At 48.0% G+C, this 28,000-nt stretch overlaps 1 protein-coding gene across 1 annotated transcript in view; it reads left to right on the forward strand.

Annotated features, from left to right (window-relative positions):
- Positions 1–22,741, forward strand: part of ABHD17C (abhydrolase domain containing 17C, depalmitoylase) — a 28,715-nt gene extending 5,974 nt beyond the window's left edge. Inside the window, exons 2-3 of the mRNA XM_009903902.2 lie at positions 18,225–18,404; positions 21,933–22,741. Coding sequence (XP_009902204.1) covers positions 18,225–18,404; positions 21,933–22,152 — 400 coding nt within the window. The 3' untranslated portion in view covers positions 22,153–22,741. The remainder of the gene's footprint in view (positions 1–18,224; positions 18,405–21,932) is intronic.
- Positions 22,742–28,000: the final 5,259 nt, after the last annotated feature.

Raw genomic sequence — 28,000 nt, forward strand, 5'->3', positions numbered from 1 at the left:
TTATCTGCCAGCAGCTGGTTTTGTGAGGAGCTCTGACACTTCTTGAGCAAGAGGGTGTTTGTATTTTCAGACTGAGTGAAGGAAAGAGGTTCCTGGTGTGTTTTCTGGGGTTTTTGGTCCTGTGGTGCTTCCTCATGTGGACATAGGCTCCAGAAGGATTGGCACTGCCTTTGCACTAGGCTAACATCTGTAGCCTATGTCTGAATTTCACATTTTGTTTTAATATGACACTTGCCTGGTGGAGAGGGCAGTGTGATTATGGTAACCTCTAAATCCTGCTCCAAAACCCACTTGTAAGCAAAGTAGAGTGCAATAAGTTCCTCAGTTGCCTTCTCTGTGGACTTTAAAGGCAGCATCGTCAAATAACATAACACTAATAAATGAAATTAGCAAAGAATATAGCCCTTGGGTTTTATCCTTAAAGCTGGTAATAAATGTAATGAATAACTAACACTCTTTGCTCTCCCTCACAAACAGAAATCAATTGCAAGGCTGCTGTGGAAGCAGTTGGAATGAGTCATAGAATAAGCTGGGAGTGTGTTGTAACTAACACGCCTGTGCACACACAGGCTCACTGCTACCAATTAGCCCCTTCCAAAAGGGCAGAGATCTCTCTCTGTCAGCTGGGGGATAGCTCCAGTTCCCACTGACCTGGAGAGAAATAGAAGGCACCTGCCTGTGTGCAGGAGCAAGGGCTCCTTGTGCTTCCTTTCATTTAGGAGAGCCAGGTCTTTGCAGGAATGCTGGTGCCTCTTCATCGTCTCTTGATGTTAGTTGGAGTATTCACTGACTGTTCATATTGATCTGAAACAAAACCCAATTCTTAATTATTTAAATACTCAGGTTTGTGTGGTGGACAAACCTCACAGTGGATGGTGGGTAGCTGGGATTGCTGGAGACCAGTACTTGTGAACTGAAGAAGCAGTTTCAGTGACCCATTCATTGCTGCTGTATCTTGGCTGTCCTGCTTTCCAGTTTGTAGATGAATGACTTACCCTGGTGGTGCATGCTCAGCCTGGCACCTGATGATGAAGGTGAATTTCATTCCTGCTCTCAAACTGAGTGTTTTGTTGGTGTGGGGTTTTTTAAGGTGGCAGGTTTTGTGAGCAAAGGTGTGATTGTAAACTCGGGAAACTCTGGATGAACAGAGGAATAAAGGTGTCTTTAATAAGAGGCTAGCCATGGAGAATGGAAAGAACAGTGCACAGTGTCACAGAATCAATAAGGTTGGAAAAGACCTCAGAGATCATCAAGTCCAACCTGTCACCCAGCACCTCGTGACTAACTAAATCATGGCTTCAAGTGCCACATCCAGTCCCCTCTTGACCACCTCCAGGGATGGTGACTCCACCACCTCCCTGGGCAGCACATTCCAATGGCCAACAGCTCTTTCTGTGAAGAACTTTCTCCTCACCTTGAGCCTGTGTCCTCTTGTTCTGGTGCTGGGTGCCTGGGAGAAGAGACCAACCCCCACCTGGCTACAACCTCCCTTCAGGTAGTTGTAGAGAGCAATAAGGTCTCCCCTGAGCCTCCTCTTCTGCAGGCTAAGCAACCCCAGCTCCCTCAGCCTCTTCTCATAGGGCTTGTGCTCAAGGCCTCTCCCCAGCCTCATTGCCCTTCTCTGGACACTGTTTCAATGTCCTTCTTACATTGAGAGGCCAGCTTAAGGCATTCTGTATTCCAAAGGCTAATTGGAGAAAAATGGATCTTTGGGGAGTGCTTGCACATTAACCCTCACAGAAAGGTGCAGGTGTAGGCCAGCTGTGTAAGGACAGTGTTATCTATAGCCATATCTTCCTTCATTAGGTTTGCAACCTCCATGTTAGCTTTGCAGAACAAAGCTTCTCCCTTTGAACATTGTGGTTGGATTTGCTGACTGTGAGACCTAACAATACCGAGACACAAAGCTGCCCTAAGCAGCAGGATCTGGCTCAGTGCTCCCTCCCCCCTCCACCTTCCCATCCTTGGTTTGTGGCTCCTGATGAACACAGGCACATCTCTGGGAAAATCCCTACAACCATGACAGAAATCTTTGACATCTCAACTTTCCAAGAGGGGAATTCCAGGTGGGTTTGCAAATGAAGGATGATGCTGGTGTGGAAGATGAGATTTTTAAAAGTTAATACACCAGCCTCACAGTCCAGAGGGAAAAACTTAAATCAGAGGTGATGCTGAAGTGTTGCTGCAGGGGGTTATTTAGGTGTGTGGCAGAATTTATCATTGAATGATATAGTCTTGGTGCTTGAAATTCTTCCTGGGTACAGCTCTCAAGAGAAAAAGTGCTTTTTTCTGACTGTTAAATTGAAATAAATTTTTGGTTTAGACAGCTGTGGGTATCTAAATCATCATCTGTGGTACTGTGCTTGATTAAAAAATCCTGCTTAAATATAGAAGTGTTACTTTAAGAACCTTGACTCCTCTGGGCCTTGTTTATCAGCCAAGGCGTGCTGCTGAAACAAGCTGCATACATCAGTGTCTGGCAAACAAGCCTTCCATGGCATGCAGTGGCACCTGCTAGCTCAAATTGTTGTTCTTTTTCCCTTTTTCCACAGGACACTGCCAGATTTAACAGGTCTGACACACCTGGGAGCTTAGCTTTGTGACATGGCACAGTCAGTTCTTTGTGTGTGCAGCAAATACACACGTATGGAGCAGTGGGTGATGAGAGCCAGCAAGCCTGAGCATTCTGGGGCCAACTTCAGCATGTTTCTGGAGAAAGCAGCCTTTAAGTAGGGTGCCTGGAAGTGTTTCTCTTTTAATAAGGTTGTTTAGAAAGGGGTTGCTCAGAGCAGAGGGTCACAGAATGGCTCAGGTCAGAAGGGAGCTCTGGGATCATCTGCTCTAACCTCCCCACGATGGCAGGGACACCTCTCAGCTAGACTTAGCTGCTCAGTGCCTCATCCAGCCTGACCTTGAACACCCCCAGGGAGGAGGCAGCCACAACCTCCCTGGGCAGCCTGTTCCAGAGTCTCACCACCCTCCTGCTGAAGAACTTCTTCCTCAGATCCAACCTAACTGTGCTTTCCCTCGGCTTCAAACCATTCCCCCCTTGTCCTGTTTCTAGACAGCCTCACGAAATGTCCTTGTTTCTGGACATTCCACCTCTCTAATGACTTTTGGTTAGCTTTGCTATGGATGTTCTCATGGTACATCCAAACTGGTGTTCAGTGTTGGCAAAGAAGCAAAACCTTCCTTTTGTTGTTTTTTTTTTCCCCCCTAATGTAGAGATAAACTGAAATAAAATTCTAAGATGAGAAAAGCAACATGGCCAGAAATGGAGGAAGGGGATTCTGCCCCCCTGCTCTGCTGAGACCTCACCTGCAGTGCTGTGTCCAGCTATGGGGTCCCCAACACAGGAAGGACATGGACCTGATGGTGCAGGTCCTGAGGAGGCCACAAAGATGGTTGGGAGGCTGGAGCACCTCTGCTACGAGGACAGCCTGAGGGAGCTGGGATTGTTCAGCCTGGAGCAGAGAAGGCTCCAGAGAGCCCTTAGAGCAGTCTCCTGGGTTGCCCAGGGAGGGGGTTGAGGCCCTTTCCCTGGAGATATTCAAGGTTAGGCTCAACAAGGCCCTGGGCAGCCTGCTCTAGTTGGGGATGTCCCTGCTGACTGCAGGGGGGTTGCACTGGATGACCTTTGGAGGTCCCTTCCAGTCTGGACCATTCTAAGATTCCAGTACCTGAAGGGGTCCTACAAGAAGGCTGCAGAGGGACTGTTTGCAGTGACTGTGCAATGAGGGGTAATGATTTGAAATGAGAGCAGAGGAGATTTAGACTGGATGTGAGGATTAAGTTCTACACCAAAAGGGTGGTGGACTACTGCAACAGGTTGGCCAGGGAGGCAGTTGGGGGTCCTGTAGCTGGAGATATTCAAGATCAGGCTGGACAAGCCTCTGAGCAACCTGATCTGGTGGAGGATGTCCCTGCTGCCTTCAGGGGTGTTGACTGGGTAACCTTTGGAGGCCCCTTCCAACCCCAACTATGATTCTATGAATAAATGGCAAGCCTTAATAATATACAAAGTGAAAGGCAACAGTCAGGTGGGGGGAGGCTTCTGCTCAACGTTTTCCAACCAAAGTGGTGCTATGGAACCACCTCTGTCAGGGAGATGCTGAGTAGTTAACTTGCTCCCTGAAGCACTGGACTGGCTTGTGTATAGAGATCTTAATCTTTGTCCCATCTCTCTGCAGTCTTCCCCAACACCTGCTGAATCCATTGAAGGTGGCCAAGGAAATGGGCATGTTTTGGAAGCAGGTTCTGCAGGGCTCACCTGCAGAAGCCTTCTCCAGCATGCTGTTGGTTCTTGATGGCTCCATTGCTCACAGCAGTGTGTGTGTGTGCTCAGATGTGTTGGTTCAGGGCTTGTGTTTTGTGTGTGGTTTGTAATGAAATGGCTAATTCTGTGTAGTATTTATTTTGGAGGTGTTCCTTGGACAGCTCTTACCTCGAGGCAGCCGATCAAGAGGAGCCAGCCTCCTCCTTTCCCTCAGACTGCAGTGTACCCCAGCTGGCACACGAAGCTGCATCACACATGTTCCTCCTGGTATTGTTCTGTTGTCACTCCTGTAAAAGCTTGTCTGTTTTTCTAGGCAGGGGTGGTTTTAATACTGCTCCAACAAAAAGTTCATGTGTCAGCCTAGGTCTGAGCTTCTCACCACGCTGGAGTAGAAGTACCAGAGGTGTGGGAGCCTGTGAGGTGGTGTTGCAGCTACACTTCTGTTATTTTTATGCATGCTAGTTTCTGAAGGAGTGACCTTTGCCTCAGACTGGTTAATGATTACCCTGTGAGTTAGCACAGGCTGCAGGCTTCTCTTTCTGAGGCAGGAAGCAGCCTTTCAGGAGTCGATGCAGGACTTCAGGATGTGGCTTTAACCTGACATACCAGGCTTTGCCAGCTTGTTAACTCCAGTAGTTTCAGTGGTGTTTAAGCCTGACCAGTGTGCCTGTAAGATTTGACTTCTGCAGAATCTCTGCCTGCTTCCAAACTTGCCTCTCTCTGATCTCTGCCCTGTCCCCTGAACTCTTGCTCATTATTGGTGTAATGTGATGTTCACTTCTGGAGCCCCCTCTGCATAAACCCAGTACAGTTAGGTCTGTATCCTGATCTTTAAATTTGTACTACAGATCAATCTAATGGTGCAGACACTCCTGCCTGGGAAGGAACACAGGCACAGATACAGTGCTTTACCAGAATAAATGAAAGCTGACAGTTTGTGTTTGCATTCACAAGGGCAAAGATGCTGGAATGGACTTGAATTTAACTTGGATCTGAACTCAGGGTATGGAAGATAAGGCTGTCATAAATCCTCAGTGTTGTAGTAGGTGTCAGGGTTGAAAAGTCTCCTTGGTTTACTGGGTTGTTTCCTGTGCTGAGACTGAGCAAGCTGGTGCCAAGATAGAGCATCCTTCCAGATTGGGTACCCTTCTGTCAAAGCTCATCTAAGATCATTTTGCACAGAGCATTGGACAGACACTACTGATAGAAATGAGGTCTGGCACCTTCCAATTAGTGCAGGAAATCGCCCTTTCCATCCAAAAATCCACTCTAATAATGTTCACAGTGAAGAACATGAAGCCTAAGGATCTTGGCTGTTTGTTACCTGGATGTAGTTCTGACCTCATTCTGTTTTGGCAGCAGGAGAATCTGAGCCAAAGATCATTAGGTTTGGGGCATTCACAGTCATATTCTGCCTTATTATTATGAAGGGAATGATGACTTGGAATAAAGGAAGCAATGTTAACTTAAACTTAGCTAATTCTCTTCCTGAGATTTTTGAGGAGGAGAGGAGGAACTCAGTTTAGCAGGCATGGTTTGGCATTTCTCACTCTCTCTCTTCCTTCCACCCTTCCCCTTGCTTCTGGGCCACAGTTTAAAAATGTCTTTCAAGAGGAAGCCTGAGCAGCTCTGCAGGGAAGAGCAGAGCTCACCTTAAAGTCTCATGAAATACTTCTCTTTTGCCTCTTGTCTTGGAGGCTTTGTGGTGCTGCTAGGAGAAAGGGAAGCACTCTTAACTTGTGAAATGTGAGTGTGTGCAGGGCCTAACATGAAAAATGGGGGAGGGGAGACAGCAGCAGTAGCAAAAGGTTGCTCTCCAAGCTGGCATTTGGCCACACTGTAGACGCTGCTACACCTACTCTGTGATCTGTTGTAGCAGAAATAGAAACTCCAGCAGTCCAAGATCCTCTGTGCTGGGCTGCTGGGAGGCAGTTAAGTGCTGGTGTGGCACAGACTGGCATTGCTGACATTTTTTCCTGCATAACCAGTTGTTGTCTGGTGATAATGCAGTCAAGTAGGGGGCCTGTCTGCTTTACAAGGACTGATCCCAGAGAGGGGCTGAGTAACACCAGGAAGCAGCTGCCCTTTTCCCTTTGATTTTTTTTCCCTCTTCATTTTCTAAGATGCTTCTCCAGGTCAGTTGCTACCTTTAGCATCAGCTGAAATAATGCACTTAAGTGATTGCATTAACAGTTGTCCTTGATCCACTGCTAGGTATTTCTGCTTCTTGTGGAGCAGCTAACTGTTAATGGGTAAGAGGGGCCTTTTTTTGAGGGGGGAAAAGGGTTGCCTAGCAGGAAATCTTTCCCCAAAAAGACTGCTAAAGCAGTTGGACCTGTTAGCTGGATGTACTGGGAGAAAACAAAGCATGCAAGCATGTTGCTGGACTCTCATTAAAACCTCTTGATTTGCACAGTCTGAGCAAAATGCCTTTTATTCCATAGGAGCTTGGATGATCCCAGATAAGACAGCTGGATAAGCTGAACAAGGAGCTATGACCTGGTTTCAGGACTGAATTTCTGTTGTTTGGTTTAGGAAGGTCATGAGAAGTTAGTTAGACCTTACCTTAGTGTGCAGCAGCACTGTTCCCTTTCCTGAGATGAAAACTGGCTGCTTCAGAATGCACTTCTTGGTCCTGCCTGGGAGGAGATGCAGGTATCTGTTTCTGTAGTGAATGCCTCTTTTGTGCTGTCTTTGTAAGCTCCTGGAGAGCACAAGGCAGGTTGCAAGAGCACTTCAGCTGAACGGGAACTTTGTGCAGGAGGAACTCCCTGCAAAGTTTTGTTGTTCACAGTTCTAAGTAGTATTCACTGGGAGAAGGGAGGAGGGATTTAGCCACTTGGTTTGTGATGATGAAGGCTGTGGCTTGGAAATTTGATTTTGTAAAGCTCTGAACTAGTTGTCTGTGGTCTGCTGGTTTGGAACATCTGGTGCTGTTAATCCTGGTGATTGCTATATGTTTGTTTTAATCATCTTAGCTTTACATTGCCTGTTGCTAAGGCTTGAACATTCATTGTGCTGCAAGTTCATTAAAGGAACGTGTGTGAGAGGGAGATGGAGTCTAAAACTCTGCAGGTTTAAAGGTTGGCTTGGTAATGCCCAGGTTCTTTGGAGCAGCAGATCTTTAATCCTGATAGAGTCAAGACAGCCCATCACTGAGTGACAAGAATGGAAGAACTTGAGGTTGCTCAGGCAGAAAGGGGTTTAAAAGTCAGAGTGCCAGGATAAAAATGGCCAGAAAGGAAGCACTGAGGTTTCCTTCTTTCTGAGAAGATGCTGGAAGAATCTTTTCTAGTAATGGATTGCTTTCATGGAGTGACTGCCTTCTTCCAGCTGGCAGGAATCATTCTTGGTATTTGTTAGTGTGTTTAACAAGTCTAGCTGAGGATGGAGACCTGAGAGAAGGCAGGAGAAGACCCATCAGGAGAGTGGGGTTTCTGAGGCTGTGCATCTGCCACTTCTTTGGGGGCAGATGCTGAAGTGCCCAGGGTTGAAACTGATAAAGCTCAGTGGTGGGAGCAATTACCAAATTGGTTTGTGTTTTCCCCACTTCTCTGGGGCTGGGGGAATGTAGTGGTAAGAGTGGTGCCACTTCTCTTGTCTGTGGTTCACCAGACATGTCAGTACAGTGCTGTTCAGGTTTGTAAATCAAAGGCAGAACGCTGCCTTCCTTCTGCACCTCTGTGGGAATGGCTAGAAAGAGATGCTTTGAGAGAACAGAGGGCTGTCCAAGCAGGGTCTGCAGTTTCCTGCATAACAGACCAGGACACTTCTTCACTTGGCTTCTGCACAGAGCCCTGCAGTGTGTGAGCTATTGTATACCTGTGGAAGAAGCCCAGTCTTGTTTAGGAACTGTTCTTCTACAGGGCTTGAGCACTCTATTAGCTGAAGGGAGGTTGTAGTCAGAAGGGGGTTGGTCTCTTCTCCCAGGCAGCCAGCACCAGAACAAGAGGACACAGTCTCAAGCTGCACCAGGGAAACACATCACAAAGTCACTTCAGTGTTTGATGTGAGGAGGAGTCAGAATGAGAGTAGTGCTCAAGCCTGAGATGCTGTAATAAACAACTATAGAATAGAATTAACCAGGTTGGAAAAGTCCTTTGAGATCATCCAACCTATCACCCAACACCATCTAATCAACTAAACCATGGCACCAAGTGCCTCATCCAGTTTCCTCCTAAACACCTCCAGTGATGGTGACTCCACCACCTCCCTGGGCAGCACATTCCAATGGCCAAGCTCTCTTTCTGTGAAGAACTTCTTCCTAACATCCAGCCAAGTGTAGTGCTGCTGGACAAAAGAGCTGTGAAAGCTGGGGGAGAGCAGCAGGATTGCTTCCTTCAGCCTTGTAAACCTTCAGTCTCCCAGTGCTGAGCCAGGGATGGTGGGGAGAGTTATGTGATGAGCCTGGGAGGTAAGCCAAAATGCTTTGGCTGACTGTGACTTTTCAGCCTCAGGAATAAGGCAAGGCCCTGGTTTGGGAGTGACTGAAGTGAGAAACAGCCATCAAAGCACAGAACTTGTGGGACTGCAGAACCAGTGCTAATATTTGCACTTGGGGTTTTGGAGTTTCCTGGGGAATCAGAGGAGACTTCTCAAGCACAGTTTCTGTGTTAGCTGACCCTTGTTTTCCCTGTGGTCTCTATCTGAAGATATTGTCTATAGGGTCATGGACATCATCAACTCTTGGTCTTCACAAAACCCCTCACAGGATCACACTTGCAGGGAGCAGTTTCTTTCACTTGGCTGTTGGGTGCAGGGTATCCCAAGTGAAAGGGCAGATTTTTGTTGCAGCAAGAGGAGTGTCAGATTTCTCATGTGATGTTGTTACCTGCTGTGAGGAGCACACTCCTCTGTCAGCACTCAGATGTGTTATGAAACACAGAGTGATACCTGCAGCTGAAATAAAAATGCCACACCAGGGTGCAGAGGGTACAGCAAAGGGCTGCAAAGGTGATTAGGGGGCTAGAACATCTCTCTCATGAAGCAAGGCTCAGAGCCTTGGGGCTTTATAGCCTGGAGAAGACTGAGGAGGGATCTTCTCAGTGCTGATCAGTACCTCAAGCCTGGATGTCAGGAGGATGGGACCAGTCTTTTATCAGTGGTGCTCACCAATAGGACAAGAGCTGTTGGGCACAAACTTGAACTTAGGAAGTTCCATCTAAACATGAGGAGGAACAGGGGTGGTGCAGCACTGCAGTGGGCTGCCCAAAGAGGTGGTGAAGTCTCCAACTCTGGAGTAATTCAAAGCCTACTTGGGTGCTGTCCTGTGCAATGTGCACTGGTGGGGGTTGGACTAGATGATCTCCAGAGGTCTCTTCCAACCCCTGTCATTCTGTGATAGAGATGAGATGGGAGCTGAAGGTGAAGATAATGAATTCCTCACTCCAGAGGTGCTGTAGGCTGAGCTGCTCTGTGAAAGGAACAGGATTTCCCCTGCTGTCCCAGGCTGGTTAAATGCACCTCAGAGCCTGACTGGGTTTTGCACACTGGTTCCAGTAAAGAGTGTAGCTTGGAGTGTAGCTGACTGAGCCTTGGTACATTATTGATACTTTGGTCATAGAAGGTACTTCCCAGAGGCCAGTGAAGGCTTCCTGTCTTTGATTAATAAAGCTTAAGACTCTCTATTCTGTGTTTGTTTGCTGCAGAGCATCTTAATTAAATGCAAAATGTGTTGGTAAAGCTAACTCCAGGGTGCTGTTCTTAAAAGAGCTGCAGTGAGTGAAGCATTTTGGTGTGCTGCCTGCCAGTTATATCTTGGGACTGAGTGATGTAAAGCAAGCTTTCTCCAAGAAAGCACTTTGGGAGAAGCAAGAAACCATAAAGAGTAGAGAGTGTAGCTGCAGCTTTGATCCATCAGCTTGTGACACAGGGCTGGCTCCAGAACTCTGGGCATTTCTGTGGTTGCTAAAGCAAAGCAAGCTGGGGGGGTGTGGGAATTGCACTGAATGTATCCATGTGTGTTTAACTCCTCTTTCTGCTGTTACTAGCTGCTTGTCTTTCCATTCACAGTGGGGTTGGATTGTATTTCCTCCTGTGATGAGGGACATAAACTCCCAGCATTTAGGGGGACTTCATCTAGGAAAGTGCTCCCTTCCTCTGATTGTGTGAGTGCACACTGCTACCTTTTGCCATAAAGGAGTGGAAGGAGAGAGGTAGGAGTGCAACCAGCAGGCTCTGCCACACCGGTGCTCAGTTGCTTTGGATGTCCTACAAGAGCCTGGTTTTGCTTGTCAGTGGCCTTCTTGCTGACTTTTCCCTTGACACCAAGGGATGATGGCAGGGGCAGAGTTGTTCTCTTCTCTTCTGTCAGTGTGCCTAGGGCATGAGTTCAGTTTCAACAGGCACTTAATGAAAACTCCTTCCCTGCTATCTAGGGAAACAGCCCAAAGCACAGCACACCCTCAGTCAGGCACCAACAGCCCTTCCCAATCTGTTTGCTGTTCACACTTACAACTGCTAGTTCATGTGGTACACAAATGAGTATCCTAATGTAAACCAAACACCACAGTCCAGTGCTCTGTGGTGGTGAAGTCCTGTTACACATGCAGCTGAGTTCAGCTGGTCAAGAGAAAGTGAAGGAGGTTTTACTTTGTAGCTCTTTGTGTGTGTGTAAATTGCTCTACAAGCACAGACTGCATCTTTTCTGTCCCTTCTCTCTCTTGTATCACAGCATTTCACTGCTGGTCAGCTGGCTTGGGAGAGATTTCCTCCAGAATATGAGTTTGCAGAAGTCTTCTCCTGGCTGAGCATGAGTACTGTCTGAGTTCTTTATGCTCTTAAGTTTCACTTCTCTTTGGACTCTTTATTTCTGAGAAACACTTGAAAAATCAGAATGGGTAGATCCAGTCTGATTGTGGCTGTCAAATGATCTCTGCTGTAAGATCATTGATAGTAATTAGAGCCTGGTCTGTGAGTAAGAGCAGGCAGACTGCAGGCCGGAGCTGCTGCCTGCTGCAGCGTGTGGCTGTGGCACGGCTGGGCTGGCAGTGACTGCTCAGAATGTCTGGTGCGGGTCAGGCACATGAAGTGCTGCTGTGCTGTGGCATGAAGTCCTCTGACAAAAGGACATTGAAGGAGGAGAAAGAACTCTTCCAGTGGTGAAGCTGTGGGGGAAGGAAGGAGGGGAATGGATTTGCTGTTGAAGGGTGCTTGATTTTCCTCTGAGTCCTGAGCAGATTTGCTTTAGGAATGACATTTCCCACTTGGAAATATGACAGCTTTGGGAGCCTGTGTTCGAGGCAGATGAGCACAAGGTAGTTGGTGTCTGAAAAAGGAGAAGTGTTTGAGAGGAACTACTATTACTTGGGGTTTATCCCCAAAGCCACTTGGTTTAAATGAGCATAGTTCAGTTGGTTTCACAGGTCATTGCAGGTTTCAAAGGTCATTGCAGTCTGACCAGAGAATGCCAGGCAGCGGCCTGCCTCTGCCTGCCCTGGCTGTTCAGAGCAAACTCCAGATGGCTTCACTCCTCAGCAGTGTGCAGGTCACTTGCTGCTGGCATGGCTGCTGGAGCTCACCAGTGATACTTGATACCCTTGCTAGGATGTGGTTGAACTTTCAGCACAGTTGTCAGTATTTTGTAACAGATCGGTGACTGTGGCAAGGCAGTGATCGAGAAGGAGTTGTAGTGATTCATGCTTGGGTGTAATTAAGTTACTGCAGTGCAAATGATCATCCTAAGAAGTGCCCTGGAGCTGCTTCCACTCAGTCCACGTGTATGAAAAGAAGAGCTGACCTATGAGGAGAGGCTGACAGAATTGGGGTTGCTTAGGCTGGAGAAGAGGAGGCTCAGGGGAGACCTCATTGCTGTCTACAACTACCTGAAGGGAGGTTGTAGCCAGGTGGGGGTTGGTCTCTTCTGCCAGGCAAACAGCACCTGAACAAGAGGACACAGTCTCCAGCTGTGCCAGGGGAGGTTTAGGCTGGATGTTAGGAAGAAGTTCTTCCCAGAAAGAGAGATTGGCCATTGGGATGTACTGCCCAGGGAGGTGGTGGAGTCACCGTTACTTGAGGTGTTTAGGAAGAGACTGGATGGGGAGCTTGGTGCCATGGTTTAGCTGATTAGATGGTGTTGGGTGATAGGTTGGACTCGATGACCTCAAAGGCCTTTTCCAACCTGGTTAGTTCTATTCTGTCACTGGTTAGTGCTACAGCCACACAGTCCAGCAAGCCTGTAGTAGTGTGATGTTTGCAAATACTGAACTTCCAGAGTAGCCTTCAAGAGGGCATCTTCAAGTCATGGCTTCATTCTTTAACTCCAGTATTAGTTTGCCTGTGCTGATTCACACTGAGGTTTCCCCATAGCATAAGCAAATGACTGTCTGGTGTGGCAGCAAAATAGTAGTGATGCAAAACTCTCAGCCTCCTCTTCTTCAGGCTAAGCAACCCTAGCTCCCTCAGTCTCTCCTCGCAGGGCTGTGTTCCAAACCCCTCCCCAGCTTTGTTGCCCTTCTCTGGACACCTTCCAGCATCTCAACATCTTTCCTAAACTGAGGGGCCCAGACCTGGACACAGGACTCAAGCTGTGGCCTAACCAGTGCTGAGTACAAGGGCAGAATGACCTCCCTGCTCCTGCGCTGGCCACACTGTTCCTGACACAGGCCAGGATGCCATTGGCCTTCTTGGCCACCTGGGCACACTTTCTCTGGCAGCCACTGAAATGATTTTGAGTGTGCCCACTTGTGGAATTACTTCTGTGTTGCAGTGGTAGTGTGCTGGGATGTATGCAGCCCCCAAAGTGTCTCTGTTGGCAGCGTCGTGAGCCAGAATGCCATGCAATGGTTCACGCAAACGTGAAGTCAAAGTCTGCTGTACCTGCACTCAAATCACAGAGTGCTTGCAGACTTGCACAGGAAGGAAGAAGGGGAAGAAGATGATGACCTGGCACCACTTAAAGACTCAGTGTCAGTCTGTTCAGCTCAGTAAAACAGTGCAGATTTTTAGACCTATGTTAGTATGAATTCAGGGAAGCTGGAGTGAGGAGCTGGCACAGGGACTCTATCTGCCTGCCAGGGCTCCCTGTGCATCTTGAAGGAATTCTCATTTTTTCTCATTTGACAGTTGCTGTTGTGGTTAACACCAAAAAAAATCCTCAACCCTAATGCCTTGCTCTCGACTTACTGTTGGCTTCCAGGCTGGAAATGTGCTGTAACTTCTGTGGCCTTCTGGCTGCCGTGCTGGAGCGGTGCTGAAGCACAACCTGAAATGCAGTGTTTTGTCATCAGACTGTAAATTGCCTGCAGTGTAACACTCCTTGACAGAGCTGCTTGTGTCGACTCTTGTTCAAGGCATGCAATCTGCATGTAGGATTTTTACTGACTTGAGGCTTTTTGGGTTTCCTTTCTACCCCCCCAAAGTGGATTTTTCTGTTCGTGCCAGATGAAATGGCCACTTGGTTCTGAAAAGGCAGATGCATATCTGATGGAAGTGTCTAATGATGCTATGGAAAAGCCCCTCTGTGTTTCTCAACAAGCAATCTCAGTTCCTCTGGATTATGAAGTTAAGAGACAATGCATTTTGCAAAGGGAATAGATAGTTTGTTTTGACAAATGGGGTTGTATGGGCAGGAAGAAGTAACCTCAAAGATCTTAGGATCTTCTGAAGAAGCCCTCTGAAGATCTTCCCACTAAGCACATGTACACTCCAGTGAGAATACTGTAGGAGTCAGTGTGTCCTCCAAATGTGGCAGCAGTTCAAGAGCAGCTCTTGACAGCACTATGAAGTGGAGTTTGTGCAGTCAGAAGCTCTGCCTAGGTGTTTGCAGTGACTGTTGGGAAAACCAGCATGTTGCTGGTGCTGCATCCCTGCTGGTCTGTAGCCTTTCCAGTTCAGGCAAGGGATACTGGGACAGCAAACCCCAGAAACCTTCAAAACTGAAGATGTGAGAGGTGTGGTTAACTTCACTGTTCCAGTAAGCCTGGCCCCATAAGATGTGTTCAGCACCATGGGGGCTTGGCACGGATGCTGTGGCTGAGGGCTTCAGCTGTGTGACACCTCTGTAGTCCCTGAAGCAGCATTCCACTGAGTGAGGGAAGAGTAAAAATAGCAGTGGTAAACTTTCCATCTCTGTCACTCACAGCTGTAGCCCTGAGGGGGAGGGAATCAGTGCCTTACACTCATAGTGAAAGATGCTTTATGGTGATACATGCTCTGTACATAGTGCTGCCAGCCAGGAAGCATTAAGTGCTGTGCAAAGGCAGCTGATGCCATCACCCCTGTGCTGTGAGCAAGCTGAGGAGGGACATGGCCTAGCCCATCCATACAGCTAAGCAGACCCAACTGTCACTGTGTCCCACCCTCCTCTGCTGTGCTCACTGTCAGCAGTGTTCCCCATCTCCTCTGTCCCACTCACCTGGTGCTGGGACTGAGGCCTTGTGTTACTTAGGCAGAAGCAGCAGCCTGGAGTGTGGATTCTTAATAGCCAGCTTCCGAGTGCATGGCTCATGCTGTGAGAAGGGCAGAACTGCTGGTAAACCAGGTGGTATAAATTGAGGCAGTAACATGAGGAGTGGAAAAATCCTGTTAGTGGTAAGTGTGGAGTGTGGTGGTGCCTTGGCTAGAGGTGGCCTGGGCTGGGAAGCTGTGGGTGCAGAGAGCTGTGCTGCTTGAGAAGGTAGCTGGGTTTCTTTCTGCACACATAAGGAATGTAATCCCTACCTAATCCACATGATCTGCTCCTGGGTTATGGAGAGTAGACTAGGCTGGAGAACTTTGCCACCTGGTTAAATGTTAGTGGGTAAGAGAAGCAGGAGTGATTACATCATTTTAAAGGGCAAGAGCTCTGCACTCCTGAGTGCTTGACCCTGGGGAAAAAGCCTGCCTGCCTTGTTTTCCTTTATTTCCCCCTTTGTCAAGTCAGTGTTTTACATATGCCCACAGTGATTGTCTGAAATTGCTTCCTGCTTTGGCTTTGCTGCAGGCTGGTTTCCACATGTCAGTGATGCCCTGCTTGTTTTGAACATAGAAGTAGGAGCATCCCCCAGATTGAGCCTGGGGCTCCTGCTCTGCTGGCTGGAGCTGTTTCCACAGAGACCACAGTGTGTGTGTGTGTGGCAGGGAAGGTATTTTGGGAAGCTGATGTTCAGCTGGTGGAAGGAATTTCTTCCTTAATAGGAGAGCAGATTGTGACAGGATTCCTTGTTTCTCAGAATGTCTTTTGCCTTTTTCTGTCTCATTCTTTCCTCTTTTTCTGTGTCACTTTTCACTGCTGACTCCCAACCCATGTCTGCTCTTTCTCTGCTCTTTCACTTTCTGTATCCCTGTTGTGCAAGTAGTTAATACACAGGGGATTTTGTAGAGGGGGAAGGGGCCCAGCCTTTGCTTAAAGGACACTGTGCGTTAAAGGGAAAATCCCCAGAGCATTCTGAACCTCAGCTGAGTGGTGCTTGCTGAGTCACCAGCTGGACCATGTTGGTCAAGGTGCAGAGCACCACAGAGCCAAGCTCTGGCATTCCCTTCCAAGAACCTCATGCCCATCAGTTCCTCATGGCCCTGGCTTCTGAGTTGTTTCTTGTCCTTTGGCCTTCAATAAAGAGGTTCCACTTGTAGTTGTTTCTGCTGATGTTTGTGGCAAGCTTGATATCTGACTTTCTGATTGGTGGCCTAATGGTAAAGGGTTTAAAAAGATAAATCTGGTGCAGTAACTCTTCTGACTTGGAAAGCTGGCCTGCTTCTGACTCAAACAGCCCCTGAGCTTCTTTCAGTTGTCAGTCAGCAGGAGCAAAAGACAGAAGACATCTGAGCTAATGGCAGGCTACAAGTGCACCAACTCACTGTCTGATACCCTGGTGGCAGGGGGTGAAGATTGTCATGTTGCCTGCCTGTGGAGTTAGATGCTGAAGAGCTGTAGCATTCATTTAGTGATGAAGGGCTACTTGGAATTCAGAGATCTCTGTGTGCTTTTTAACAATGGTGTAGGCTGTCTATTTATTGCCTCCAGTTGCAGTATGAGCAGCTTGCAAAGACAGCATCAAAAGATGTGGACCAAGAGCAAACCCTAAGGCAATTGTGTGTCCCGAAGGAATTCTTGCTCCCCTGTGCTGTCCTGATACCCTGTGGTTCTCACTCAAGCATCTCTTTTCAGATCCTGCTTAGACTGTAAACCTTCTAGAGAGGGCACTCACACTGGTCATGCTACTGCAGTTGAGGATGGTGTTGCAAAACCTGCCACCTTGTCATCCCATCCCTGCTCAAGAGCCCTGTGGAGGATCTTGTCCCATTCCCATTTTCATGTATCCCCTGATGTTGATGCATCTCTGCCTGTCTTTAATACCATCAGCAGGCTGGATGCATGTGCTGCCTTCAAAGGTACCTGCCTCCAGCCTTCTTCATCCAACAGCTGCAGTGAAAGCTGTGAGGACAAGATTTTGCTCCAAGAGCCAATTAAGATGCATCCCAAAACCAGCTAGGCTCTGCTGCGTGCTGGACTGTTTGTCACAGTAGGGGAGACAAAAAATCTCCCAGGAGAGCTTCACAGCATCTTTTAAACACCTGAGGCCATGGCTGTGGTGGCAGACCACCACCAAGAGCTGCTGCCTGCTTACATTTTCCTCCAGGGAGATGTTTCCATCCAGTTACTTATTCCCATTACAGCAGATGGCCAAAGCAGCCCTGTGCTCAGCACTACAGAGGTACTGATTGCGTTCCAGCTTCACAGGGGCTACAAGCCAGCCTACTTTTACTTCATCATAAAACCAGCCTCTAGTTAGGTGATTAGGCCTGGATTATTCTGTTGCTGTTTTAATTATTATTAGTTGATTGTTCTCCCATTGTAATTCTCTCTTTTGCACATTCCCAGTTATTTAGCAGCTTGAAAGTCAGACACTCTCCAGCCCTGCCATACACCTTGCTCTCAGCTTGGCAGGGCAGTTGGAACCTTCCAGTCTGAACTACAGGGGTTTTGTGGTCACAGCAGTGACAGCAAGGCTGTAGGCAGTGCAGGGTGGCAAAACCACATTCTGCACAAACTATTTTCTACTGGAAACATGTCCTCTTCTGCTTTTGGTTTATCCTTTGTAGGGCTTGCAACAGGAAGTGGAGCTGTACATGAAACCTTCTGGGTATATATTTTATGATTGAACAGCAGCTTTGGATCTGCAGCTTTCCTACCAAACTGTGGTGGCTGAGTACCATTGTAGTCCTCCCTTCTTCCTAGCCACTATCACCTCCTCCTTTGTATTTTTCATACTTGATGTAAAATCAGAACTGGCATCATCCCCAATCTTTTTTGCAACTGTGAAACAGCAGAGAAGCTAGGACAGTTCTGTAGACTGGATGGAAATGTTAGGGAGCCATCTAGGACTCCTGAGGAGCCCTGAATTTTATGGCATGATGTGTCTATAGTTACCAAAAAAGAAGCTTGACATGTTTTAAACTGGAAAAGGCAAATGAGGAGTCACTGACACTGCTCAGAAATGGAAAACAAGGAACAAAGCCATCCTCTCGCATGGGCATCCTCCTTGGTGTCTTTGGCTGCACTAACAAGGCAGCTTGGTCTTTTTCTTCCAGCTGTGTGGAAAGGAAGGTGGTCAGAGCAGTAAGTGCCTTGTTTAATGGTGGAAAGGTTGTTAGGAACTGAAATTCCCGAGAGGGACTGGAATGTGTCATTGGCTGTGCTGTGGGGTGACAGATCAGAGGGGTTGGTGAAGGTGGGGGAAGATCAGTGGACAAACTGACATTCCTTCTTTAAGGAAAGCTCTCTTCAGCCTTTTGCTTCAGCATTTTGCTTATTTACTTTCCTGGACTGTTTTAAAGTTGCTCCTTGTAAACTGGTGTCTCCTGGGAGGAGATGACAAGGGCCACAGTGGGCAGCAGAGACGCTTTGGGGTGTTACCTCCCTCTCCTTTTGTTTGCTGTGCTTGTGTTTCGCTGTTGTGAGGGGAAATGCGTTGTGGGTTTGGGGGTTTGCTGCTTTGTTTTATTGAAAAGATGATTCTTTTCTCTGCAGGTATGGTGTGAGTCCTGAGAACATCATTCTGTATGGTCAGAGTATTGGTACTGTCCCCACAGTGGACCTGGCATCTCGGTACGAGTGTGCGGCAGTCATCCTCCACTCTCCCTTGATGTCTGGCCTGCGGGTAGCTTTTCCTGACACCAGGAAAACCTACTGCTTCGATGCTTTCCCAAGGTAAGGAATTAACACTGCCAGGGTGCTGGTTCTGTGCTCAGCACACTCTTGAGATGTGCCAGGGGACTAGGTGTGTAACTCTCCAGAGAGCTTTACTGAGCTGTCGCCTGCGCTTTAAACTGCAGCCCTGCAAACCTCCAAAATGCAAGCAGCAGCTCACCATGTAAGAAAGAGGCTGCTGTTGGTTTCAAAGTGGCATAGTCAGCTAGATAAACATAGGGTTAGTGTTTACAGCTCTCCCTTCCTGCCTGTGCTAGGGGTTGTTAATATCAGACTTTGTATGCTGTCAGTTTGAGGAGCAGTTTAACAACTGATAACACATGACCACATCCTGCACGCTAGTGGCTAACAAATCAGTGACTCTGTACTTCCCATCTCAGTCAGCTTTGACTGAGAAGGTGATAGGATATGAAATAGATTTGCTGGTTTCAATCTGCTTGTTCAAATGGTGGTATGGTTTTACCAGCTCAGCAGAGGAAAAAACGGTACAGAAAATTGCAGCTTTTAAAGGAAGAAAACAAGAGAGTCAGAAGCTGGTGGTGAGGCTGGTGGTGTCTGCATCTCAGCTTGGGGGTCTGCATTTCTTGTTTCATCTCAAGGAATGCATGTAGTGTTTCTTTGCCTTCGGTCCTTGTAAGTAAAAACCACTTCTGCACCTTTGGTGTGCTGTCCAGATAAGATCACTAATGGTGCCAAGGCTTGCATTTGTTCTTCCCTGGTGGAGGCTGTGTCATATCCTCACCTCTGTCAGCACAGTGAAGTAAGTTTGCCTTTATAGCCTAGTGCTTCATTTGAAAGCAGCTGCAACAGACCTAACTTAGAGTATCCAAATGTTTGGGGATGGTAGGGGTTCTGGGAATAGCAGACATTCAAGGAACCTTTTCAAGCTTCTCATTTGACCCAGTTTAAATTATGGGAGAGTATGGAGAGGAAGCCAGTCTCTTTGTAGCAGTGTCTGTAGACTGAGGGGGTGAGAGGAGACAGGTAAAAAGCTGAGTGGTCTATGGAAGGGAGGAAACAGGCTCACTCAAGTCTTATACAGAGTTTGGCTTTGCTTCAGAAAGTCCTGTTTGCAGTGTGTGTAGTAGGGGTATGCATGACATCTGTTATGTTTGTTCTATTTTTGTTACAACAGATTAAAATTAGAAGGTGGGGGAGGCCCTAGATACAAAATTGTGCCAAAAACAGCTTGAAGGAGTAGTGACCAAGGCATAGTGGCTCTCAGGATCTGTCAAGTCCTTGTGTTTAGAGTTCTTCCAAATAGGTTATTCATTAAATAATTACATTGTTGAACTCCAACTCATCCATCATACTCAAACCTGAAACACAGCCTTAGAAAGAGCTGCTCCCAGAAGTGATCAGCTGGTATCAGCCACAGGTTCAGAAGGTGGGAGAGGGGAGCAGTGGCAGCAGACGCCCTGTACCACTGGAGCGCTTTGTGCTTCCCCTGCTGAGCTTCTCATGGCTGCCAGGCTGCCTTCACTTGTGCTCTAAAGCCTGCACTGCTGTGTTTGCACTGAGGGGAGGGTGTGCAGCTCGACTGCCTGTCTTCACAGTGGGAAACAAACCAGTTCTGTGTGCACCTACAGTGAACTGCTATTATGTGCATTTTATGTTGGGACTGGATGAGAATTTGGTCTCTGTAGCTGTGCCTAGCTGCAGAGCAGTGTGGCTGAGAATACTAAGTAAGCCTAATGTGCAGTTTAAATGGGGCCTTCTGAGACGCTGAGCTGGCAGTGGGATGCTTTCCAGCTCTCTACCAAACACAAAAATTATCTGGCTTCATGGGCCATGCAGGGCTGAGGAAAAGGAGTTTCATTATCTGAAGTGAAAGGGGGTTCCTGCTTTCCTACAATAAATGGGAACTTAGAGCAGCTCAGGGGCTAGATACTATAAACATCTCTGTAGCTCTGTGCAGTCACATTGTGGAAATGGGAGCGCACCCTCCATGGCCTGAAGACTTCAGTTGCCATAGCGTGCTGATGATGAAGTATTGACATTTGGATAGGAGATGAGCTGGGGGTGAAAGGCATGGGGAAAATCATCTGCATTATTCTGATGTCTCTCCTGTGTTCTTAGGGTGCTTTTCTGTATTCAGCATGGGTGCACACAACTCAGCTTCCAGACAGGAAAAGCGAAATAAGGCTGCATTTTCATTTTACATAACATGGAGCCTGGGAGGGATGGGAGGTGGGGTTGGGTTGGTTCTGTTGCTGTTGTTTTTAGGAAGTATGAGACAGAAGTGTGTTTACACTCAGCTGTTGCTGGTAATACCAATGCCAGTTCTCCAGAGCACTAACTGCTGAGCTGTGTATGTGTGAGGCTCAGTGCTTCAGTCTACATCTTCATTTGACATTAATTCTGTATTTTAATAAGGCTTTTTTGAACCTGTTTTTAAGACATGTGTGTTTTGAAATCATTTTAAGCTGTTTTGCTCGTGTGGTAAGACTCCAGTCTTACCCAAATGGCATGTTTGCTTCTGGAGCAGGAAAGTGCAAGCACCTTCTGTAGACAGTGTAGAGAAACAGACTTGTCCTCCTGTCTACGGATACTCATCTTGCCTCCCACTTCATTCCATACTCTGCATAATATCCTGAGCTAATTCCTCCCTTTGTTGATGCAAGTAGAGCTGATAGGAAGCTGAGTTAATTAGCACTTGGTGTCTGTATGCTGATTTGGAATTACTGGTAACTACCAGAACAAAGTGGCTGTCTGGAAATCAGAGCTGGTGCCTGCACGAAGGCAGGCAGAGGAAGCTGCTGTTCACCACTCTGATGTGGTGCCAGGGGTTTCCTGGCCTGAACACATAGGTTTGAAAGTGCCTTGGTTGCTTCTCTCTTTCCTCTGAACCTGCTGTCCTGCGGGAGGTGATCACCAGCCACATTGGTCTGCTAAGTGGAGCTGGAAGTAGAGGGGGGAAAAGCTTACTTTAGGAGTAGTTTGGAGTCAGAGCTGGTGAAGAAGTTGGTTGCATGAGGTCTTTTGGTCTGCAGTCACATCCCACAGTTGCCTGCAGTCCTGTGAACTTCAACTAAAACCACTAGCAGAGTGGTTTTCTTCAGCTGAACTTGGGAGCTTCAAGACAGGCTCAAACCTCATGAGCTGAGGCTTCTTGTAATGAAGACTTGTGACTGGGCTGTAGTTAATTAGTTCCTAATGTGTTAAGTTGGAAGGTGGTAATGTGTAATGTGTGCAGTTCATGCTGGCAGCACATCCCGTGGCACCTTTGCCACCCACCTCCATGGGTTCTGTGATAGATATGCTCATAGTCTGGGGGGTTGCATGCTGCCCATTCAAGCTTGTCACTAGAAATGGTGGGATGATGGTGGTGGTAGGGCAAGCTCCTGCTGACTTTATGTTTTGGAAGGGAGCCTTGCTCCATGTGACTTGTGCACAATTCCAGCGTTCTGCAGCCATTTACAAGCAGGCCCTGGTAACTGGGCCATGTATCAACAGCTAAACTTTCTTTAATGATATGGAAGTTACACCCCTAAACTGAGCTGTGTTTTTTTCCTTTGCATCCTCCAGCATTGACAAGATCTCCAAAGTCACCTCTCCTGTGCTGGTGATCCACGGGACCGAAGATGAGGTCATCGATTTCTCCCACGGCCTGGCCATGTACGAGCGATGTCCACGGGCGGTGGAGCCCCTCTGGGTGGAAGGGGCTGGGCATAATGACATAGAGCTTTATGCACAATACCTGGAGAGACTAAAACAGTTCATATCCCATGAACTTCCCAACTCCTGAAGAAGCTTCCCTGGTTTTACCTCAGTTACTGTGAACGGAAGGAATGCCCTGGTTTTGCACATGCTTTAACTGGATAGCTGTCAGAGCTTTATACTATGAAGAACCACCCTGGCTCCAGGGTGTTCCAATCCAACAGCCGGTGACACTTGTCTTTTATATCTGGAAACTACTCCCATGCACACAGAATATGGTCAACTACTGTAATTCCAATTTTTAGCTTCGTTGCCCTGGAGGAAGTGGGAATCCTAGCTGCTTACAGGGACACTTTGTACCTAGTGCTGTGCTAATCAAAGATCGGTTTTCTCTGGCTCACTTCAGACCCTTTCTAATTCAGTCCTACAAAGACTTTTCCTCCCCCCACCCCCTCCCCCCGCGGTGTTCTCAGGGCGGAGAACACGACTGTTAGGAGCTGCAGCTTGTTCTGAACAATCAGTCATGGGTTCAATCCAAGGGAGTGCTTTCTCTGTAAAGTTTCTAGCTGTGGTATTGTAAACTGGAAAGTTATTGTGATGAAGTTTCCCCCTCCTCCCTTCTAGTGTTCTTTTGTTAACTTACTGATCTTCCCCAGTAAATTATTTAAACATCCTTTTTTTTTTTTTTTGTCCCCCCTACCTCCCACCCCTGAAAACAAACAAACTCCTCTACGGGGCTGAACTCTGGCACCACCTCTCCGTTGTTGTATAAAGGTAACTGGAAGATTCTTAAAGGAACTAGGGAGAAAAATTGCTTCTTTTCTTTTTTGGTCTAAAAATAACTGTGTAAATTTACTACTAGAGAGGGGGGGGGGAAAAAAAAAACAAAACCCCAACCCCAACCCAACTCATTTTTAACTATTCAGCTTGTCTGAATAATAGCCATAACAGCCATTTCCTTCTGTAAAGCATTCCTGTAGACTTTTTAAAAGTACTTGTACATATTGGAATTTACCTTGTGCATAGGTTCTTAATTGGTAGTTTTAATTTAAGGAAGCCTAGCTCCAAGAAGCTGCAGAATTCCAGTTTGTATATGATTGAATACATTTTGTTAAGATATGGTTTTTAATCCCTACATTATTTTGCTATTAAGAAGTTTTATAAAGGGTTTCCAGGACGATAAAATAAATAATAATAAAAAGCTTAAAAAAAAAAAAAAGGTTAAAAAAAAAAAAAAGATACACATTTCTGTTTTGATGACTTTCTGTAACTGAACTTTTCATTGAGCTGATCTTTTTAGTTGAGGAAACTAAAGTTGATTTTTGATTCTCTTGACACACTGGAATCGCACAGCCGAAGCCTCAGAAATGCAAGACACTTACCAATTGTTACACTACTAGCATAGGTCGGGTTCTACTCCAAATTTCAAGGCCTTAAATGTACTGTAAAGCCTCAGATCGTTGTATACATTGATCATGGTCGACTGCAGTTTGTGTCCTGTTGCTGGAATGCAACACTAGTGATTGTAATGGAATAAAGGATGCATGGATTAGAGCTTGGCGAATGTTTGGATCTTCTTTGGGCCGCGACCTTCGCGCGCGAGGAGAAACGTGAAGTACAGCTGGGCAAGAGTAACTTGGATGGCATTAATTGCTTCCTTCCAGGGAAAACTTCCCTACAGTGCAGAGCCACATTTTTGTGAAGCTTGGTATGTAAATCACATGTAAAAAGAGATTTGCTTTTCAGTGGTGCTCAGCTGGTTTTATGTAATGAGCGACCGTGATTCACTGCCTAGAAGAAATGTTGGCGCGCTGCTGCCAGCAGTCCTCACCAGGCCTGCAGTTAATTTCCAGCACAGTGTCTATTGTCTTTGACTGCTGGCTTGGCCCCATCGCTGTGAAAGGAGACAAACTGGTATTTGCACTTACAGTAGGGGCAAATGAGGACACCCCTCCTACTGCAGGGCATCCGGGGCCTTAGGATCTGGATCGGTGCTGTCCAGTTGTCGGTTTGAAAGGTCCCGAGCAGCAGGCCCCCAGCTGTTCTCATGGTGACTGTTCAGGCACAACTGGCAGGTTTTGCCTAATCGTAGCCTCAGAGTTGCTGCTCCTCTCTGCTGCGCTGTAAATAAGCAGCCGGGTGCGTGTCTCACGGCTGCTGTGGTTTGCCATCTCTGACAGCTGCTGCAGCCGGGTGATGCCCTGCTCTGGCAGGAGGGTAGGATGTGGACAGCTGTGCCTCTGTCAGCAGCTGTCTGCTGGTTGCACTTTGAAAAAGCTGGAGGAAGATACTTGTTACAGCTTTCAGGGCAGCATTTTCTGAGGGATTTGATCATTTTGGGTATTCTGAAACTGTTACAAATTTGTGTTCACTCCGAGCTCTGTTACCTGTGTTGCTGCTGCTGCGTTTTCCCTGCTTTGTTCTTCGGTGTCATTCCTGTAACTTGTGGCAGCTCTGCTCTGGGTGCCAGCCCTTCAGCCTTCTCAGTGCCCAGAGCTGTCTTTACACTGGGTGTTGCAGCTTCTTTTATGCATTCTGCATGGTATTTCCTTTTTCTAAAGGATGCTGAAGACAGGAGTAGAGAAGCAATGCACTTTCTGCCTCTGGTTATTTATTTAGCAGTGAAACCTTGATTGTTCTCCTTTGGAAAATGTTTTCTTCCCTAGGTCTGTTGTCGTGTTGCTGATCTTGTTTAAGTCCATTCGACTGTTTTCTCTCTATCTCTCTTTGTGGAATTCAGCAGGCTCGTTTTAGCTCGGGAAGTTCTTGTGCTGCAAAGGCAGCGTTTTGTACTCACAGCGCTGGTTAAGGGTAGGGTGGCTCTTTGCTGGTGGGCACTCTGTTCCTGGGAACGAGGTCAAGTACAGAAACTGCCTGCTTAGTATTTATTGCTTTCAGAGTCTGGCAGTCGTTCTTAGATCCAGGTGGGTGTGAATTTCCAAGCAGGAGGTTGTGTTTCAGCTGTGCAATATTTGGGTCTCATAACTTCGCTCGTTCTGGGCTGGTTCACTGGGTCCCCTGTGCGTCGCCTGTGTCCTTGGCTGGGGGCTGCTGAACCCAGAGGTGTGTCGGCTCTTCTACTCGGCGTGGGACGTGGCTCGAGTGTTTCCCTTCGGCACAGCCCAGAGCATCTCTGCTCCTCCTGTGCCACGGGGCAGCTTTCGACGTAATCGGCCCTGGTGTCCAGGTGGGGAAATCCCTCCCACCTGGGCTCCCCGCCGAGAAGTCCCTCCCGCTGGGCTCGCAGCGGGGCCGGGCAGCCGTGAGAATGCCGCCAGCGATGCCGCTCCGCCGGGCGCAGCCAGGTAAGGAGCCGCCGCAAGCGGCGGCGCGGGCAGGGGAGGAGCTGGGCGAGAGAAGCTCTGCGGGGCTAACCCCGCTGTTTGTGTTGCAGGTGCCCTCCCCGGGCAGGGCCCCCCGAGGAGCTCCGCCGCCGCCCGGCTGCTGCCGCCGCTGCTGCTGCTGCTGGCGTGCGCCCGGCGCGGGGCGCAGGCGACGGGCGTCAACAGTCAGTAGCGACACAGCGGCGGTGTCCCCGCGAGTGACGGGCGCGGGGTGGGCAGCGCTGGCGGAGGGGAGGGGACGGCGGTGCTGCAGCCGCCCCGGGGCCGAGCCCAGACTCCCGCAGCCGTGGCCCCTGGGATTTGTACTGGCGAGGCTGGGGCCGGAGGTGCCGCCGTCCCGGGGGAGGGGAGGGAGCGTGGCTAGGAGCGCGCAGCTTTGCTTTTTGTTCGAGGCACGGCCGGAGGGAGAGCACTCTGCTTCCCGGTTTGACTTCAAGACATAGATGGCATGGCTCGGCGGTGGCTTTGGCAGTGACTGCATGCCATGGGCTCTGAATTTCTTGTCTCCTTTAGACCCTCAGGCTTGTGGGGTTTTTTTTTGCCATTGAAGACAAGACATTGATCCCCAGTTGTTTTGTTTATTCTAAATAACTTTTTTCCATAGCAGCTTCTTCTCTAAAGCTTGCAGACCCACTAAAAGACCGAACATTGCTTGCTTTTCAAGCTATTCTGCTGCAGCACTGCTATTAGGTGCAGTTAAGGACACTTGGGGTCTACTCTGGAGCCCTTTGGCTCAGCCTGGCACCAGTCAGACGGCAGTGGCATGTGCAGCCCTCTTGCAGAGACCTTCTGCCACCCTAACACATCTGTGCAGGGCAGGTAACATGGACCCCCTATTAGTAGGGTCCTCCTGGAACAGCTCCTCCATCCTCTCTCCCTGTTCCTCCGGAGGATCTCACACAGGCAGTTTGCTCCCCTCCAGGTCAGCCCATCGCGGGCAGAGCTGCATGAGCACAGGGCCCTGGCAGCAGCTGTTGACGGCACCTACTGACAGCCACAGTCGAGGTGCAAAATGCTGCTTCCACTAGGAAGTTCTGAGTTACTCGCTGACATCTACTCCTAGGAGTAACGGTTTTCAGTTTCTAAGTGATTAATGGTTCCATTTCAGGGGTGAATTGCAGCCATAAATGTGCATTATGATGTGCACAATTCTAACATAATAGCAGAATTCTTCGTGCAGTTGCAATGCACAAGCAACCCCCTGCACTGTAACTCACAACTGCTTGAAGCTGATCATCTTGAATCAAATTTCAAAACACGTACCTGAGGCTTCTCAGGCAAGCTGGACTGGGCTCCACCTCACCTCTGTCTTTAAAATCTTCTTCTCTGCTTAGAAATGAAAGGGAAAGCTGCAGGCACATTCCAGGGCTCCCATGAGGTGACCTCCAGCCTTTAGCTACAACTTTAACTCTTTCCAATGCTTTTGGCAAGATACTCTTAAGGGTTGGGTTCTTTGCCCCTTTTCACTATGCAAGCTTTCTTGTGTATTTGCAGCCCTAGTTATCAGGAAGTCCCAGCTTACTTATGTTGCATTTGACTGTTTTATTGATCAGTTCTCAAAGTGGAAATTGAACCCTCAGGCTCAGCCTGGATGAAGCAGAGCTAGGTAGGGGCACTGCCTTAGAGACAGATTAAAACCCCAGAGTCCTGTTTCTCTCAGGCTGGTACGTTCTTGTCTGCAGGATGAAGACACTGTGGGCTTTGAGCAGCGACAGCTTAACCCTGTCACACCAGGCTGATGGTTTAAATCAACAGGCAGAGACCAGGGAGATCACCTAGAAATCAAAATGGAGCCTTTTGCTTAAACCCAGCCGATATCCACTGGAAACCTGGAGGCTCTGCTGGGCCCTGGTGCAGGACCCAAAGTGCAGATGGCCCAGGAGGAGTGTGAAAGTTGCCTTTCTTAGTCATGCATGGAAAAGGCTTTTAGAGACTCCAGAAAAAGCTTAACAAAAATAATGACTCTCTCTGAAAAATGTCCATGGGATAGTACCCGCTCTGGTGGCTGGGGTTGTCCTTAGGAGTCTGTGCACTCTGGAGCGTGGAGAGCGCTAGGAGTTTCCCTGAGCATTAGAGGAACTGTTAGTTGAACTGAAAACTTGGAAATACCCATTATTGCATTGCAGTCCCTAACCCCTGGCCTATGGCACATCTGTTACTCTGGCCTGTCAGAGCACTCAGCAAGTGCAGCAATCTGCACTGTATCCAAGCTACAGCAGAGCACTGATAGATGTGAGAGATAAATATCTTAAAGAAACAAAGCCCCTGCGATCCTTTGCTGTTTATGTTTCATGGCTTTTACTGTATTTATCTGATTATTTCAGAATATAGCCTGAATCCCAACAGTTCTTTGTGGGACATGGATTATGAAAGGCTGCTGCACAGTAAGAAAACCCTTCCTGGGACCACAGGCTCTTATGAGCCCTCCAGCCTGTTCAGGAGCAGCTCTCTCCTGAGTCACCGGGGAAGAAGTTTGCTAAGTCAGAACCTGGGCCAGAACCCACAAGAAAAGCAGCTTTCCTGTGACGTGCTCCTTAAATTTTCCAGGTATATTTTAAGGGATGCCTTTGGACCTAGCCTGGCCTGGAACCT

Source organism: Dryobates pubescens, chromosome 17, assembly GCF_014839835.1.
Source record: "Dryobates pubescens isolate bDryPub1 chromosome 17, bDryPub1.pri, whole genome shotgun sequence".
NCBI lineage: Eukaryota > Metazoa > Chordata > Aves > Piciformes > Picidae > Dryobates > Dryobates pubescens.